This window comes from Dermacentor albipictus, chromosome 5 (assembly GCF_038994185.2).
Source record: "Dermacentor albipictus isolate Rhodes 1998 colony chromosome 5, USDA_Dalb.pri_finalv2, whole genome shotgun sequence".
Taxonomy (NCBI): Eukaryota; Metazoa; Arthropoda; class Arachnida; order Ixodida; family Ixodidae; genus Dermacentor; species Dermacentor albipictus.
The window spans coordinates 41,913,076-41,933,060 of record NC_091825.1 but is presented as its reverse complement, the minus strand read 5'-3'; the positions used below and the strand labels follow the sequence as shown (position 1 = coordinate 41,933,060).

The window sequence follows — 19,985 nt, the reverse complement described above, 5'->3', positions numbered from 1 at the left end:
AGCATATCCTCAAAATACCTATCAGTATTTGTGAGGGACATGCCATCGTTCAAACTTCGCCACATATGTCGTCAGGGGACGCACATTTCCGTATGAAGTTTTAGAAAAACTTATGTGTTATTCATATTATCCGTCTTTTAACACAGCTCAATAGTGTACGTCAAGATATTGATGTCCTGAATTCAGAGGTGTCACGTTATGGAACTTTTACGTTATGAAATTTAATTCGACCAGCACAAGCCCCGTATCAACCCTTATCCGTAGCCATCAAAATTTGCCAACATGAGCCCACGCTTATCAGCTCTTATCGGTGTTTATCAACCTGGATGTCCAGCGAAGCTGTTGCAAAACAACCACTACAGTTGCAAAGCAGGCTATGCAATGCTTTATTGATTGTTTGGATGCTTGTTTTGATCTAATTCTTTATTGAAACGTATGCTGTTCTGTGCGTTGTATGGGTGATTTCAATGAATCTATGCACTGTTAGCTTCATTTTGCTGAGCACTTGTAGCCTCTGCTTACGTGGGTGTGAGACATTGCATTTTTCGCTTGCTTATGGGCGTATCCAGACATATACTACACGGACACGTGTAGAGTGATAACAGACAAATTCACAGCAGTAGCCCTCAGTCAGAGCACAGTGATAACGGCATCCATTAGGACCTATTCATATTGCCCGACGAAGGCAGCAACCATAGCACTGGCCTTTCGAGATGCAGAGGCAAAATAACAATCTGCATTGGTCATGATGGACTCCCAGGCAGCATGCCATTCGTTCATGGCGGTACCACCACATATAAAATTCGCACAATGCTAGGCGCCACCTTAGAATGGCACCACGCAATAATTTGGTGCCCGGTGCAATCTGGACTCAAAGGAAACGAGAGGGAAGACCAAACTGCTCGAGGAATAAGCATCCGATCACTAGTCAGTCTTCTCGAGGAACACCCGATAGACCCGCAGGAAATCCTCGAAAACGAAAGACCGACAAAGATACATCCACCCACATGCCGAGCTTAGAGGAGAACAGGCCAGGGACTGGCGGCGCATACGTATAAACACATATCCACATTTACATATAATTAGTAAGGTACAATCTGCACTCAATGCGGATACTCGTGCTTGGTGGACCGAGCGGCCAACTTTTGCCCACGTCACGTGGACGTGCAAACTGCGGCCTCCCAATTTCAATTGGCCCCTTAATTACTATTATCATTATTATTTGTTTTAGACACATATACACAAATAACAGGAAAGGGAGAGCGAAGAGCAGGCTGGCAACTGCCACCAGAAGGGGCACAACACCTGCCTACTCTTCAGAAGAGAGGTGACAGCAGCACAGAAATGAACGATAAGAAAGATGGGAGGCATTTGCCCCTTAAGGCGCAAATTCCGAGTTACAAGCAGTGGGAGCTTTGGCTTTCTAGCCAAGATCTAGAGAGCCAGAAAGCTCTTCTCGATCAAGCGCAGTAAAGCGCAGAGACCAGTGGCGCCCTGAACTTAGGAACCAGCCCAACGCCTAAACCCCTAACATAATTAAAAGCCGGTGCGTATGGAAGCGCTGGCAGGCTACTATGTATGGGTATGGGGCCAGAAGCTTCCATGGAAAGGGGAAAAAGAGAGAGAATAAAAATTAACACGAAATGCGCAACTGAACCTAATGATTATACTATTGCTTACGGGGGCATGCGCCATTGTATAGAGGGGGAATGATCCATTCCATTCGTCTTACGTGAGGGACGGACAAATTTCTCGTTGGGTAGGCGCAGAAATGCTTATGCATTTAAACGAATTTCTCCGTTCTCATGTATTTAGATGTGAGCGCGCGAGCTAAAGCAAAACTAGAATACTTCAGGTAACAATCTTTGGAACACTGCACATCCATTTACGTTCATAACGTACCGCTGCGGACAGAGTACCAACAATGTGCCAGCTGTAAGAGCGCCCACCGCCATGAACGACATTCTTTTATGGGAGCAATTTTGAGTTTCACTGAGGCGATGCGAGACATCCTGTTTAAATATTTCCTGCTCTGAAAGGGCCCCGTTATTTCCTCAGAGTCTAGGACAAAGGTATAGGCATCTTAAGTAACGGTGTGTGCTGCAATGACTGGCCTATGGACAATTCGGACACAGCTTTCTTTAAGCTAATAATATTTTTTAACCGGCACCCAATATAGGGAAGGCAACGGCGCCACATTGTTCCTTTTTATTATCAAAAGAACGCAATTGACTTCCCTGTGCTTTACGATGCTCCACGTAATACTTTCTTTATTCTTGATAGTATATTCATAGAAAATTTTAGCCAAAACAGAACGAAAACATAAACAAATCACATGAATTATTCAGAATTACAGAGGAGAGACAGTGCAGATCGGCCTGGAGACGACGGTGTTGAAAGAAAAAAAATTCTATCTCCGCAGTATCATATGGTATTGATAAGCCCCATTGCAATGCATTCGCACTTACTTGAAGTGATGATGATGGTTGCGGCAAAAAGGACGTGCAGCCCGACTCCTTGGTCGACACATACCCGCACGCACCCGTGAAATTTCTGCAAGATAACGCGCGAAACGCTGTTATTATTTTTTGTCGTTTTTTGTCTAAAAGCAATAATAGTGAGCTTGGGCAAAAATACATAGTGCAGGTGTAAAGCATGTGACGCAATAAAAGAGCTGAGTGCTGGAACTGCGCAAGCGTCTTTCTTAACCTTTTTCCTTTGGAAAAAGAAAACATAGACAAACGTATTGTGTACGTCAAACCCTAAGCTACTTCAATTGTATAAAGTGACGCATAACTGCAGTATCAAAAGCAAACGTTCTTTGTTAGATATCTATACCATACGGCATGCAGTTACGCATATATTTCCGGACGATGCACAAAGGCATTTCAGTTGCAAAAAAATTCCACGAATACTATAGACATTGAAAAACTTGATGCTTTCCTTAAAAGTATATTGTGCACTTCTTGCCACTTCAGCTGGTGCTTGTTTATTCATTTAATAGGTCACCCTTGATTGACTAATTGATAGCTGGCAGATGTAAGCACCTACATCTAGAAGCGCTTCCTTTTACGTGAACTGTTGCTTTAAACAAGTTTTAGGAGATTGACGCAAGCCAAAGGAGCGCCTTCTTCTTCTCTCAAGTGTACATAGTTGTTGCTGTTGCATATACGCTTAAAGGGAAGCTGAAGAGCCTGTCGAATAAAATAAGACGCTCATATACGGATGCGGGAACCTTGCAAACCATGCAGGTAAAATTTTGGGGGTGATTTTTGACTTAGGAGCGACGTAATCGTCAGTGAAAATTGCGCTGTCGCTCCACCCCCCGTCGAGCGCCGCGCGCTGCTGCTGATGCCGACGATGCGAGCGGAGACGGGAAGCACCGGTGTTCCGTTCCTTCGCCGTCTCCGCTACCGTGCCTGACCGTGTGTGTTTCTGAGTGCGGGCCGTGATAAGCTGCTCCGCTCAACCCTAAATTCCTTTGTTTGTGTCTATGTAGAGTGGTAGTTAAAGTGCGCAAAATCAATTGAAATGGTGGGCCGACAATGCCGGCGTTCTGTGCAGCCTACGGTTGCATGAAAACCAGCGGCCGCGACGATGTTATTTATTTATTTATTTATTTATTTACAAATACTGCAGCCCATAAGGGCTATTGCAGGAGTGGGTGAATACAAATGCGAGAAAGAAAATCACTATACAAAAGAAGCATACGTGAGTAACATGACTAAGGGGAGCATTCAATGGCATCCCCAAATTCTCTATGTGGTAAAGAACGGATGGAACCAGGCAGGTCATTCCAGAGTTCAATTGTGCGAGGAAAAAAACTGTATTTAAAAGTGTTGGTGCGAGAAAAAAAGACGGATAAGTTTAAGTCATTGCTGTTTCTCGTGATTAGGGGCTTTGCACGGGCCAGATATGTGTTAGGGGAAGCATAATGTGGAGAGTAAAATAGAGAGTGTAAAAGTTTCAGAGAATTAATGTGACGACGGTGGGAAAGAGGGGTTAAACCAAGCATATTCAGATGAGATGACGGTGAAAACATTCTATCATAACGGCGGTATATGAAACGAACCGCCTTTTTCTGAACAGATTCAATTTTGTGGACGTCCGAAATTTTGTAAGGGTTCCATATGGTAGACGCATATTCAAGAATAGGTCTTACAAGTGTTTTGTATGTAATGAGTTTAGTTTCTTTGGGGGCAGCACGTAGAGTTCGGGTTAGATAACCAAGTTTTTTTAGTCCTTTGTTGCAAGTTGTTAGAATATGTTCTGACCAGGATAATCTTGGAGTGAAAAGTAGGCCTAAATACTTATACTCATATGCGCGCTGCAGAAAAGTAGATTTGTAGGAGTAGTTGAAATATGAGCAATTAGCATGCTTGTGAAAGGACATGGCGACTGTTTTCTTGAAGTTAATGTTCATTTGCCAGAGTTCGCACCATTCACAAAAACTTATAAAAGATTGATTCAGAGTGTTATGATCGTTAGGTGAAGAAATGACATTGTAGAGAACGCAGTCGTCAGCGTAAAGCCGAATTTTTACTGAAACAGAGCTTGGAATGTCGTTAATGTAAAGCAAAAAAAGCAATGGCCCTAAAATAGAACCTTGGGGCACACCGGAAGATACTGATGCGTCAGGAGAGTTGAATGAATTAAAAGAAACATACTGTGAACGATCAGAAAGAAAACTACGGATCCAGTCAACGAGAAGAGGGTTATTAAGGATAGAGCTTAGTTTATGTAATAGTTTAGGATGTGGTACAGTATCAAATGCTTTGGAGAAATCAATGAAGAGTGCATCTAATTGATGACCTAAATCAAGAGCAGAAGCGATGTCATGTGTAAATTCAGTTAATTGAGTCACTGTGCTAAAACCACTACGAAATCCATGCTGAGCGCTGCATAAAATATTATTAGACTCGAGAAAAGTGATAATGTGTTTATAAATTATGTGTTCAAGGAGTTTGCATGCATGAGAAGTTAACGAAATGGGTCTATAATTTAGTAGAGATTGTTTCTGCCCAGATTTGAACAATGGAATGACTCTAGCCCGTTTCCATGAACAAGGAACTGTACAAGTGGATACAGATTTCTCAAAAATCAATGTGAGGTATTGACACGTCCATAGCGCATAACGATGAAGGAACACATTGTTGACATTGTCTGGACTGCAGCCTTTCTTGGTGTCAAGATTTAAAATAAGGTTCAGGACTCCTTGCTTACATATTGTAACATTGTTAATTGCACGGGACATGTTAGTTGTCGAGGAGTAGGGAGGAATTACGCCATTGTCCTGTGTGAATACAGACTGAAAATATTCATTGAATGCTTTAGCAATAGGTCCAGGATCGCTTACTTCGGAATCATCTAATAGAAATGTCTGGGTGGTGTTCTTTATTGGCGAAATTGAGCTCCAAAATTTTCGTGGGTTACTTTTAACTAAGTTAGGTAGAGTGAACTGATAATAAAAGTTCTTAGCTGCGTCCATTTTTTGACGGAGTTCTTCCTTCATAAAGCGGAACTGGACATTTGTTTCGGCATTCATGTGGCGCTTCCGACGTGCTCTGGCTACTCGACGCTTCAAATGCAGTATTTCCCTTGTCATCCAAGGAAGGTCTAGATTTTTCTTTTTTGTTTTCAATGGCACATAGCGCTCTATGCAAGTATGGACAATGTTTTCAAAATGGGATACTATAGCATTGATATCACTGGTAGTGCATAACTGGGAGAATCTGTCGAATGAAATGCTTAATGTATCAAGTATGGACGTATCATCTGCATGATTAAAATCGTAAAAACTGGTATATTCATAGTGGCGCCTTGAAACTGAAAGATTAATAGTAGTAATAACAGCCTTGTGATCGGAAATACCGTCCGTAATCTCACACTCAAAGCCACTCGTAAAGAGCGGTGCACTTAGGAAAATCAAATCTAGTATGGACGACTCTCTAGTAGGGTTAGATACAATTTGTTTCAATCCAAGGGATAGTGTAAATTCAAGCAACTCTCTAGAAAGAGGGACGTTATCACCAGTTATCGATAATGAAGCCCACGAAACGTTAGGTACATTGAAGTCCCCCATGCAGATTAAATTTGAGGAGCCAAAACCGTGCTCTTGGATGAACGCGTTAAGGATCATTATTTCATTTGAGGTATGTCTGGGAGGTCGATAAAACACACCAATGATTACATTTGTTTTACCAATGTGCACCTTACACCAGACCGTCTCGATTTCAAGTGGGGATTGTAGTACAGAAAACTGTAGATCAGAGCGCAAAAACAAGGCAACGCCTCCGCCTCTGCCCGCATTCCTGTCTACTCTTATGACGTTATATCCTGGGGGAGTTACCTCGCAGTCAAGGATGTCGCTATGCAACCAGGTCTCAGTAACACCGATAACATGTGGGGAATGTGATGCCACCAAAGAGGAAAACCTTGAATATTTGTTAGATAGGCTTCTTGCATTAAGATGCAAGAAGCCTATCCATTACTTCCCGCAAGACAAGAAGCTTTCAGCTAAGTGGGAGGCTGCTGTAAAATGAAGGAATGTTAAGCGGTCAAGAACAACACTGCTGTGCTCTAACCACTTCCGTGACGACGATTACTACCAGAGTTTATCAATAATGCGTGCTTTGAGTTCTCCGCGTTAGCACGCTGAACGGAAGGTGCATGTTCATCTCCCACCCTTGACGCAGGTTTCGTCGCCAAGCGCGCGAATTTTCTATTCGCACGTGTGTTATGAAACAGCCTGCATGCAGCTACCATAACGCAGTGCATGTGTAAGGTTTGCATGTGTTGGAAAGCCGGCTCACGCCAGGACGCTGCACTCCCACTTCTCTCGCGCACATAGAGAAGCTGACCATCTCACGTAGCCGACGGGATTCGCCGGTTACGAGTAGCGTGCGGATGGCGCACTGAAGAAGGTTCTGCACGACACGCGCTACAAGAGGCGGTAAACTTCTCCCGCGTTTAAACCATCTGTGTAGATCGCCGACAGCTTTGAGGCAGCCCACAAATGCCGAAGATCGCATCACCGCTTACGTTCTACAAGAAGGCATGCAGGAACATAACACTACAGTTGTTTGCCCGGAAACGAACTCACTGGATTGCTGAGTGCAGCTTAGCAAAAACATACTCACCAAACAACATTTCCAACACGACGAGATGCTAACACTTCGCCTTCGTTCGCGTCGAAAGCACTCCTTGCACCAGCATTTTTTGCTTCTTGAAGAGGCCGGCTCTTCGCACACGGCTCGTACATGTAGAGAATGAAGTATAAACCCAATACAAGCGATCTTGCACGCGACAGCTATAAGCGAAGCGATGGAGATGGCTTTCGGGTTCACTCACCGCCTACAAGCCGAACTCCATGCGAGCGATGGCTTTGAGCGACGACTTCCTTGTATGAGGGCAGCAATATATGAGCCGAAACTAGCGTGGGCGTGTGCTTTATTAATTTAAGTTGATGTATTTGACTGTAAAAAGGAGCACAAAATATTTCTGAAGGACTTGCACTAGGTTCTTCTACTTGCACGTGTAAATTTCAATAGTTTGCTTGTTCCGTGCGTCAATCAGTAGTATTTTAGTTATGCACATCCAGTTCCGGCTTCGCGATGTTGGCTAGTCGCTCATAGCACTTTCGGGCGACGAGCGACGAGTTCTAGATTTCTAGAAACGAGCGATGCAGCGACAACACCGAGCGATCTGTTCAAGCGACGACCAGTTTTTGCCGCTCGAATCCGTCGCCCATCGCTGTCGCGCGCAACCTCGATCTCATGGGGTTTTGACTTAACGCCAAACACCTAAATGAAACACAAGCTCTCGAAATTTTCCATTACCGTCTCAGCAAAACAGCTCCAAACTACCTTGCACCTTGGTTCATGTGTAGCGACAGCGGTCGGTCCGGACGAACACCATTGTTGACGTCACGAGGCGCCCGACCAATCACAGGCGGAAATGAGGCGCGCGAGCTGACCCGAATCTCTGCTGCACTTTTCGTCGAAATATTATCTGTTTGTGCTTCTTTCGCGCAATTTCGATGCGAAATTCGAATTCTAAGGGTTGAAAACCATGACGTACAGCTCTTCACTCAGTTTTTTTTTGAAAACTTTTCAACGTCCCTTTAATGCAAACGGTGACAGCATGTTCGTTTCCCGACATATCTAGGTGAATAATGACACCATAAATTAGCACAGACGGTACACATGTTTTGCTACTGAAATTTGTTCTCGCGCAAGAAAATAAATATCTCATATCTCGCAATATAACGCATAACTGCATGCTCTTCAAGAATATATATATATATATATATATATATATATATATATATATATATATATATATATATATATACTACATAATACAGCAATAATTACTGGCCTCACAGAAGCGCCTGAATGTACTTTTCTACTTCAACAGATCGCTGATAAACATTTTTTCTATGCAGATATCACGAATGCACATTGTTCAAAAAATCAGGTTATTCACGATTTTAACCAGCATTGTTTGGCGCACTGCCACCGTACATTTTTCAAGGAAAATTTATTTCCACAGCTTCACTCGCTATTAATTTCACTGCTAGAGATAAAAAAGGTTACTCTTAAATATGTAAGATTTTCTAGCTGCTTTTATTCTATTAGGCTGGAGAAGTTCATAATTGTGTATATGACACACCTTTCGGTAAGAGTTAAAATGAAATGGGGTATCAGATTTGAACGACACATTTTTGTTTAAGTTACGGGCTTGAATTAAAACCAGACGCATAATCGATGGAACGACAGGGAAATATAAGTTGACTTTTTAACGAATTTCAATTGCATCAAAGGTTCTATTGAATTTAAACATTTTTGTAGGAATACTTGTTTTGTGTGTTTCCCATTTCTCGCACAATACTGAAGTGTTCGCAAAAGTTTTCCACTGGTTTATTATTAGCCGGAATTCAGAATAATGTTTCGGATCTATCCACATGTCCAAGTAGTAAATAACAGTTTTCCGCGTGACAGGAAATTTCCTTGCAATGATACATTACATGCGCTTTTACAGAGAAACTATGCGGTCTGTGCAGATGTTCGTGAATTTTGTTGAATTATAGAAAAACTCTAAGTATAATACGGACATATCCTGCACACATCTGTCACGGCGTCTCCAAGAACATTTGTGTGCACACACACAAATTACTTGTGTTTCAATTATTTGTACGAGGTGTAATACAACTACCAAAAATGCGTCACCGATTAGCCCGCCAGTAAACATTATCTTTATAGCTGCAGTAGCTGTTGCGATAAATTTAGCTGTGCAAATACATTTACTGCAATTTAGCTTTTCTTGGCCGGTGGACTCGTGCATACGTCGATACATGTGAAATTCCTTGTTGAATTTTGAAAAAAAGAAAACTGAAGTCACAGTTTAGCCAGAAAGACGAAGCATCGATTGCGACAAAAAATTAGTGGGCAGCTATACGAAGTAAGGATAGTAGTTTTAGGGGCCGTATATACTTGTAAACAGAGGCATAATAACTAAATTAACAAGCATGGTGTCACGTGCGCACAAGCAAACGTGAACATATCTGACTCGATGACCGCGGAATCTCGCTGTCAAAAGGCTGGCTTGAGGAAACGCGGCAGCAGAAGCGAGCGAAGTGACATTCGCGTTGTATATCGTTTCAACGAAAAGTGAGCGCCGAGAACACACAGCACGCGGAAAGATACGAGCCGCCAACGGTGCCAGACTGTGCCCCTAATGCACATCGCTCTGAAGGTACGGCCGCCACCGCGCGCAGCCGCCACGTGAGCAGTTGCAAGCGGAGTAGAACGCCACCCCCTCTCTCCGCTTCCCTCAGTGCGTCGCAAAGGTGGGTGCCCCACGCGCGATAGCAGACGGCGCGCGCTTCCTCCCCGTTTTCTTCTCTTTCCCGCGGGTGCGAATAAGCCGCGATTATCAGCTACCCTCGCACGCCTTCACTCGTACAAATAGGGTAGGGCGCGCGCCGACAGCCTCAAATCTCTTGGACTTTATACAGAACCTCACGGCAACGGCGGAAATGCGCTTGGTGTGTCCGTATAATTGCTATCGCAATAAAAGCAATCTAAAGTTACATAATAGATGTAGAAATGACTACATCGGGCTTATCCTTCGCAGATAGAGGAGAACACCCTATTCAAATAAAACTTCTTAACGGTGGCGATATTTCTAATGAAGTTAGCCTAGATTCAACCTAGTCTGCGGCCTTTGATTGGTCCTAGGAGTGCTATCTGCCATCAGTTTTTTTGAAGAGCAGAAAACAGTCATCGGGAAATTTTATCTTGTGCTGATTCAAAATGTAGCACAAGTAATAATCAGGAAAAGAATGCGCGTTTGGAGAGGACAACAGTGGGTGTTGCACAAGGTCACATGTGTCAACGTTCAAAGAAACTTTTCAGCCGATACCGATACCAGTTATTCTTGGAGGTCCATTTCAATGGACTTATACACTTTGCGTTAGGCACCCCAGAATCCCTTCTCGGTGTAGCCGTTTGTAGTACATTAGTGTCGCCGGAAAGTGTTGTTTAGCGGGCCTCCAAAGAATTTCAAATCAGGCCTTTCAAAATTCGTTTCTCCCGTATCATGTCCGCTGAATTAGCTGCAAAGATCCGCAACCATACAATTGAGAAAACAACGTAGCTTCTCTACTGAATTTCCCCAGATAAGCGATCTTTTCCCAAGGGCGTCGCATCACTACTCATTCCGTCTTACGCATAATACAAATTGCAATAATCGTGCCTCTAACTTATTTTGAACAACTAGCTACGGTAATCTCACACCGTGGTTAGCAACGCTCTCGAGTGCGCCGCGAATGCAATACACGTCCTTCAACAGCGACAACAGTGACGTCGACGTGTGCAGCTGCGCAGAAATACGAATAAATGGTCAAAGCACAGAAAGGAACACACGACAGGACGGTGCGGTCCGTTTGCTTTCCGACTTACAAACGACGTTCCCTCGCACAATATCGCCTAAACGCGCTGCTTCAACTTAGCAATGCGAAAAAAAGAAAGACAGGCGCACTTGCAGCGATGCGTTTCCAGATGGTACCTAGTTTTCTTTTCAAAGGTCACAGCGCGTCCGCGCGGTCAAGTATTCCAGCAGCAGCCCCTTCAACTCGAAAAGATGTCAAAAGGCCACTCGGAGTTTTCTTCCTCGTTGGGTCTTTCTGGTCAGCCTCCACACAACCCGCTGATGCTGCTCACGTATTCAGTGCGTCGAGGCCTCATTGGGCTACCTTGAACGCTTAGATACTTTGCGCGGCTCCATTGCTGCTTAGACCACACATTGTACCTTGACGTTCTCTGCTAGTGAAGTGATATGCATCTCCATGAGAAAGCGCACTTACCGGGGGCAACCAGGCACTGAGAATCTGCAGCAGTGTCCTGCACATTGGAATGAGCACCATGAAGCAACTGAAGTTGATCACTGCCGCTGTTGCTCGGGACAAGCAGAGGCCTACCTGCGCGAAACAAGGTGAGCACGTTTTGTGAGCACACCGCACAGATCACACAAGCACACCTACGCCTCTGTCATAAAATGCATACGCGCCATGAGGTACACTTATTATATAGACTAACGAAAATGTCGCACCTCAGGATGCTCCTAAATTCGAATATACTTCTAGTTCAAGGTTTATCATTTGCTTGTTTGCGATCATCAAGAAATAGACAGATTGATTATTGAAGACCGACTTATCAGGCACTAAAACTGTGTGTTTGAGGAGACTAAAACTGTCCCTTAAAGCCTCCTACTAGAGAAAATAAAGACAACGAAATAGATACTAAAAATGCTTTCAAACCACGACCTGCTTTCTGTATTGAAAGTGTGCAGCCCATTTTATTAGCAAGAAAACTGACGTAGCATTGATTTGCGAAGTCTGAAAGGTAGCTACCATATTTTCAAAGCAAAGTAAGCCAATCATATTAGTTAACAATTATTCACGAATCACAATACATTCATATTTCCGAAACTTTTTAGGTTGGCGCGTTCGTCAGGCATTGGAAGTTAGCACAAGCGAACCAGTTCCTTGAAAACTACAAAAAAAAGTATCTACCGTTTGCCCAAAGCCTTCGATCTCAATCACTCACCAAGGTTGCCTTGGTAAGCTCAAATGCCACGTTGTTGGTACCTTGGTGGTACCTTAACCAGTAGCATAATCTGGAACTGGCTTATTACTTCCTTGCGTGATTTAACTTTCTAGAAACTTTGCCTTCTCAGACACAATTCAGAACATGCTCCCTTTAAAGTTAGACTAATCACTTACACTACTTTCATCCGTCCTAAACTAGGATATGAACCTACGATACGGAATTTTTACACGAAAACTAACATTTTACACGAAAACTAACATATTTTGGAAACATCGTGCAGGTGACTACGCAACCAACCTAATGATTGAAAATTAGCGTTGCAATTATACAAGAAAAATCCCAAACTTAAGCTTCTATTGTACTTAATAATGCCAAATTGACTCTTTCTCCGCAGGAGACTATCTAACACATACTTTGCTACTGTCCTCAATACAGCGCGCACCGGCTATCATTAGCAACCGCCTTGGCACGCCGTTGTGTTCGACGTTGGGCGCATGTGATTTGCGCGGTGTTTTGTTTGTGGTGACACATTTCTCGTTAGCATGTAGGCTTGCGTTCCGTGCCCTGCCTGTTCCCATCAAACGGATCGTCGGTTAAGGAAAGCGAAGCAAACGCACTGCATTGCGCCTCACTGCAAGCCCGGCTACGTATCGTCAAGGAATACGGAAAGCGTGTCGCCTGGTTTTCTGTGCCAAAGCACCCCGAACGTTTCCAAACGTGGCGGCGGGCTATCTCCCGAGCTGACAAATTTCTCAACGGAAAATCAGCCTTCTGTGAGCTTCACTTCCACGAACAATAACACACTGTGTGGCACTTCACGCGCGTGGTTCACGCACGTGGTTCGTGATTCGCCTTGATCGACTCGTGTTTCCAAGCGACGCAGTGCGAACAATTTACCCAAATGCTCCATCGCACCACTCCAAGACAACAGCCCCCACCACTGCTGTTTACAGGGGAGAAGTTTTATATCCGTCAGAACAGCTGAATTAATGCTGACATCACTGGAAAGCACTTTCAGTGCTTCAGTGTGAAGCAAGTAAGAAGTGACCGCTTAATGGATCTGGTGCCTTTTCTCCAGCTTACCAAGTTAAACCTCGTTGGCTGCTCTAAACGCAAAACAGCGCTTACGAATAGAATCAAAGTCCTATGTGCTCACAAGGCTCCATATCTGCGTCAGGACTCAAAACGCGAAACGGGATGAAACGCGGGAGCGAATGGAGATGCTGAAACTGCGTCGAGTGCTCTGATTTGTGCCTTGTGAACCTTGCTACAAACTTTTTTTTATCACTGACTTTTGGCTTCAGTTAAGTGCGATTTCTTTGTGAATTGGGTTAAGAAGAAGTCCTATTTCCCGAATACAATGCGCAATAAATGTCGCTTTGGCAACGAGGATTTGGCTGCTGAGGTTTTTGTCTGTTGCTGCTGCGCTCCTTCATTAGTTAGAGGACGCGCCATGAACTCAAGTAAATGAAACTCCACGTTGAACTTTATTCGTTACAGGCATTTAAGTTCTCACTTCCACTTTTAACTTATCGGCGCCTAAGCAAGCGCCGTGAACTCAAGTAAATGCAACTTCTTTCCATCACGTGAAAGTAGCTGCATTTACTTGAGTTCACGATGCGTGATTCCGCGCCGATAAGTTAAAAGCGAAAGTGAGAACTTAAAGGCCTATAACGAATAAAGTTCAACGTGGAGTTTCAGCTCCTGAGAGCGATTTCTTATCGCACCACGCTCGATAGGGAGGAAAGACGTGATTCTCATAGGACGTCCGAACTCACGACGGTCAGTTCCAACTAATCAAGAAGCACAGCAGAAACAGTCATGCACCTCAGCAACCATTTTAGTTTGGCAAAACGACATTTATTGCCCATTGTATTTAGGTATAGGAAATAGGACTTCTTTTCGACACAAATCACAGAGACATTGCTAAACGGTGCCTGCGGCCAGCCGAACCCAGCGCGTTGGGCGCGTCGCGCTATGGAGAGCAGCGCCACCTACGCAAGACATAAATCAGAGGAGCGGCGCTCGCCGCCCGTTGACGTCACCTAACAACTTCCAGCCACCATAGCGAAACTTCGGAGTGCGTTCAAAAATGAACACCTGGCGGGCGAAAAGCGAACTGCTAAATAAAAAAAAAACACCGCCTTTTTCAGTCTGTGAAGATGGTCGAACAGGGAAGCTGTGTTAGTTACACCGAGTGTTACACCATACAAGTCAAACTTCGAAAGAAGTCTATATTGTACATCTCTTGTTTCAGAATTTTTTTCACCCATTCTCGCTTTTGCGTGCTTCGCGTGGTGAGCATGCTTTAGGAGTGCTTTCTTTTGTTTGGCGTATCCCAGTGCCTCTCTCTCTCTCTTTTTTTGCGCGTGAGGTCGTTCCGCTCCTTTATTGCGCGCCAGTAAAGAGAACGCACTACACGTGGTCTTCCCATAGTTGTAGCTGAGATGGAATGTGCGGAACCGCTAATCCAAAGCTGCGTATAATGCGCGCAGGAGATGTGGGCGCTGCAATCGTTTGGACAATTGGTTCGATTGGTTAGACGACTGCCACTTCTTGCTGGCGCAAGAAGTGCCGGCAGCCACTCCTAGTATCGCGTTTAAATCGCTGGGCACTGTTCGTTGGGCGCAAACCGCAAGCATAACATTCTGCATGTAGTTAAAATAATGAGAGCAATTAGAGGTTACTCCTGTTCACGCAGATGCATGCAGCCAGTTTAAGATACCGTGGGTCCTTACTTCTCATACTGCCAATGAAATACATGTATTGTACTCTACCTTCTTTCTGTAAGCGACAATAGGTGTCGCCGTCATAACATACGTGATAATCAAGTTCCTTGTGACCAGACCGTGATGGCTAATTTTCGCATCGGTTTGAATCTTCTGGAATCTGTTCGCTCATGACGTACAAATTTCAGTTGTGAATGCAAATTGTTTCTACAGACTGACGCTTTCGCCCTGCATGGAGGTCAGACTTTTCCCAGAACGGAATGTGTGAATTAAACAAAACCGTTCAGCTTTTACTTGTGTTGACTTTAAGCTGAGTGAGAAATCGGCCAGCTTTAGTTGATTCCCTTTACAACAGGTGAACTAAATCAACGATTTATGGTGCCAGGAAATTTTCTCTATAGGACCTCCCACTATATATATATGTATATATTTATATCGACTAGTTGAACTGCAGCCCTAAATTTAAGCACAAGTTAGGAATTTGAAAGCGACCACTTTCACGACATGACGAAATGCAGTACCTGTGAATATTGGTATTAAGACGGTTTGCTATACACATATTTTTCATCATAATTGCTTGGCACTGGTGTCTACGAGCGTTGTCCCAGTGCTTTAAGGAATGAATAGAAGCTTCTAATGTAAACGCGGTAGAGAAAAAGCGCTTCGTAAACACGGCGCACTTCAGCGAGTTCTGCTCCGCGATTTGCTCTGTGTAGCCGCGTGGCCAGTGGGCCTGCAAGAGAGCATGAACACAGCCGCTTGCATGCGATGTAGGAAAGGAGCGCTTCGCAGCAAGGCTCGTCCCCCCGGCGGCGCACGCTCTATCTTTATTTTCTGACCTCATCAGGTACGTCATGGAGGCACTGTTTAGTTTCTGAATTATTTGCCGTTCGATATCCTGCAACCGCCAGTGGTTGAAGCGGCGGTGCCGCCGCGTATTCGCATGGGACAGAGTGTCCCAAAGGAGGTATACGGAGTTTCCTCACCCTGATAATACTGTGAATGACTAAACTAACTTTTATTGGGCGAACCTTTGCCCATGAAAGCAGGCTGCACTCATTCGCACAATGATAGCGGCAAGCACAGTCGGCGATCGAAGGTTCCAGAATAATCGTTGGTGGTTGCGGGTTTTCCAGAAATACTACACGAGCCGCGTTAGGTTACACAAGGTTCGGTGACAACAGACAACGGATAGAACCATGGATAAAATTCGAAAAGGTTCATGCGGGCGTGTCCTGCGCTGAGCAATGACATTTGTTTGACGGTAAAACGCGGTCACCCGCTAAAGATAAAGAAGTGTACATGTCAATACACCCCTCTTAAAAAGCGTCGTCTCGATGCCACAAACACGAAAGCGAAAACAAACAAACCATAATAAAGAGGAAAGAACAACAACGAAATAAAAAGGATGCTAAGTCCCTAAGTTTGTCAGCGGGCGTTGAAAGACTTAAGGCGCACCATGTCGACGACTTCAGGTAGTGCGCGGCGTCCCTGTGATTGTGAAATGCCGTCTCGCACGACCTCATAGTCCAGTGTACGAATGCGTCGGATGATCTTGTAGGGTCCGCAATAACGGCGTAACAGTTTCTCGCTAAGTCCTCCTCGGCGTATCGGAATCCAGACCCAAACGCGGTCACCGGACTGGTACTTCACGCATCGTCGTCGAAGAGAGAGACGCTAGGTGGCGTCGACCAGTCAAGACGCCTTCGCATCGAGCTCCGACAATCTCATGCGTTTCATCGGTTTTTCCTGCTACCAGCCTATCGACAACTATATCCTCGGACGGTGCTTCGCTCAAGGAACGGCTGGATGTCCTGCCCTCCACAAGTGAGCCCATCTTTTGGATTTTACGAGAGTTTTTTATCCGACCACGTCGCTACGCCTAACGCCGGAGCTGAGACGCAATCATGCAACCTACCCCCGCTCCCGTCGACGCCAGCCTCGCGCCACCGCGCGCGGTTACGTGCCGGGAGGTGTCGGGTGCCATAGACGCCAACGTGCAATCGGAGGCGCCTCGCTCACTTAGAATGGACCTTACCCCGCCTGCCGCCGCAACCGAGCCAGCCAATGTAATGGACACTCAGCAAACCGAGAACGCTGCTGAAGACGGCTGGACAACAGTTCAATACAAGAAGAAGAATCTTACCGCCCCCCTGCACCCTGCTGCGCTCCACACAGTCATAATTCGACCTCAGAGTGATGTGCACCTCCCTCAGCACAAATTGCACCACATCTCACAGGCCGTGCGGCAACAAGCCCCCCTCAGCCCACACGAAGCCCTGGATCTCTCACTGCATATTAAGCCTCGAAGCAATATAATCGTTATCAAGACCCCAAGTTCAATAGCAGCGGAGAAAATCGCTTCCATGTCTCAACTCACACTTGGACCAACCACGCACACTGTCACAGCATACATAACCGCGCCAGCCAACTCCTGCAGAGGGGTTATCCATGGAGTTGACGCCGGCACATCTTCGGAGCACCTGATGCAGAACTTGGACACTTTTGGACCCACCATACTAGCCTCCCGGATGATGGGCCGTACAGAGACTGCTATTATTACATTTCAGGGAAGCATTCTCCCCAGGAAAGTCCTCTATCATCGAGCTATGTTCCGATGTTTGCCACACCACCCCAAAGCAGAGTTCTGTTCCTTATGCCTGATGTATGATCATCGTGCTGACAACTGCCCCACCAAATCAACTATCTTCAGATGTCCTGACTGTACGAGACAACTCAAGCAGGCAGGAGAGGAACACCAATGCTTTCTCCTCTGCCTGCACTGTGGTAGCGATCATAGGACCAACGACCCCAGATGCCAAATTAAAAGGCAAAAAGACCAAAACAAGACAGAACGAGCCTACTTGCAACGCATCAAACTGCGCAACGAGCAACAGCCTACACTTGGTTCCAGCGCCCCCAACACCGCAACATCAACTGATTACCATCGCGAATACCCTGCACTATTATCGCACGAACAGCAACAGCAAACAACGCAGACGCAACAGCCCCAGAAGAAGCAACAAGACATGCTACCTAACACACCGCTGTCACAGCCGAAGACTTCGGCAAGCGCTACACCGAACGTGCAACAACCGGCCTCGAGCAAAAGCCCTGCGCGCACCCCACAGTCTGGGAGAACCATCATACCCAAGGCGCCTGGTAAGCCAAGCACTCCTATCATCCCGCAATCCCCATCCTTCAAGACCCTAACATCACAAGCACATTCTCCTACTCCAATTTACGAAGCACCACAATATCAGCAACACGTCCTACACGCGCATTCCCACAAGGCACATTCAACGCTAGAGTCTCGTCTAAACAAATCAGAGACCCTGTTAGAACGCTTTGAAAGCATAGAAAAGAAACTTGACCGCCTCACTGATATTGTCGAAAAACTTGCCTCAGCCTACGAACGTCACGAAACACGCCTAACCCTGCTGGAACAACGAGTAGACCGCATGCTTAAGCGCCTTCTTCCAGATGAAGATCTTAGCTACGAAAACATGGACCACATGTCTCATTCGCAAAAGAGACAACTTCCTGATGACCCAATCGACACCTCCAGCACCCAGTCTAAGACCGCAAAGGTCGCTAATCCATGGCAGAAGTAAGGGACGGAAACTTTTGCGTTTGGCAGTGGAACTGCCGCGGTCTCAGTAACAAAAAAGCAATAATGAGGCAATACTTCCTAAAATTGAAAAACCCACCACATGTGTTACTTCTGCAAGAAACATACAAAGAACAGAACATACCAGGATACACAGCTACACATTCAGCGCACAATGAATACGACCAACCATTGATTTCGACGTACGTAAAACATAACATTAAACACTACACGGAAATAGCACCAGACTGTTTAGCAAAGTATGTCTTAATAACCACAATATACCCGGACAACTCACAACGACCTGCCAAGCTGTACAACGTCTACAATCCACCAAAATCCATGTACAACCTTAGATCTTCAAGCACGCTAAAAAAGAAGAGAAGACACATGATATTTTCATCATGGGAGATTTCAATGCGCCCAACACATCATGGGGATACAAGGCGAACACGAAAACGGGCAGGTTGCTGGAAGACAACATAAACAAATTTCAGTACACAGTTCTCAACACTCCGGGGGTAACAACTCGCACAGGGGCGCAAAATCAAGTTCCTACTACACAGGACCTCGCGTTGCACAAAGGTGAATATGCTACGAGCTGGGAGAACACCCATGAAAACCTAACTAGCGACCACGACATAATAAACATCATTATACACATGACGCCTCGAAAGCGCCGCGCTACAGTCACCTTCACAAATTGGGACAAATTCCGGAAACTGAGGCAGAATAACACTGACACAGGGCTTGACTTGGACACGTGGGCTAAAGGCCTCATAGAAACAAAGACAGCAGTTACAGACACGCACACGATTTCAGCGCCGGCAGACCGGCCCGACCCGCACCTCACACGCGTCTGGAAAAAACGCAAAAAGCTATTGAGAGTCTTATCCCAGCAACCGCATAACAATCAGCTTCGTGGAAAGGTAGATGATATAACTATTCAAGCGATCAATCATGCCCGGACGCTCGAACAGACAGAATGGAACCAAATTTGCGATAGCATCCAGAATACGTTAGACAAAAAACATACGTGGCATCTTTTGCGAGCCCTGCTCGGCACAAAGAAACAAATGATCCCTACCATAGAGAAACACGCCAGTACACAAGGTATAAACAAAACATTTGATGAACTTCGGACCCTTTACATACCTGCGGCACATCAGTCACTGTACACAGACTATACGGGCCCCCCAAACGACAACATCGGTGCCGACTTCACTATGGCAGAACTAAACATAGCATTGCTGCAAAACAATAGGGCGACGGCGCCGGGTCCTGACGGCATCACATATACTCTTCTGCGTAATCTGCCCGACGAAGATAAAGAAACGCTTCTCTCGCACATAAATGAGCATTGGAACACGGGCACCCTCCCAGACGAATGGAGAACATCACACATTACCATGATCCCAAAACCAGGGAAAAAAGCCACGCTTTGCAACCTCAGACCCATATCCTTAACATCATGTATGGGCAAAACAATGGAACGGCTTGCACTAAACAGACTAGAAGAACATTTGGATAACA

The 19,985-nt window shown here is 45.3% G+C and overlaps 1 protein-coding gene across 2 annotated transcripts in view; it reads right to left on the bottom strand.

The window, feature by feature from the left end:
- LOC135900504 (NADPH oxidase 4-like) overlaps positions 1-19,985 on the bottom strand; it is a 284,789-nt gene that overhangs the window by 91,932 nt on the left and 172,872 nt on the right. For both annotated transcript variants that reach the window (XM_065429988.2, XM_065429987.2), the window contains exons 3-4: positions 11,369-11,482; positions 2,469-2,553 (exon numbers count right to left, since the gene is read on the bottom strand). In XM_065429988.2, the coding sequence (XP_065286060.1) occupies positions 2,469-2,553; positions 11,369-11,428 (145 nt within the window). In that variant the 5' untranslated portion in view covers positions 11,429-11,482. The remainder of the gene's footprint in view (positions 1-2,468; positions 2,554-11,368; positions 11,483-19,985) is intronic.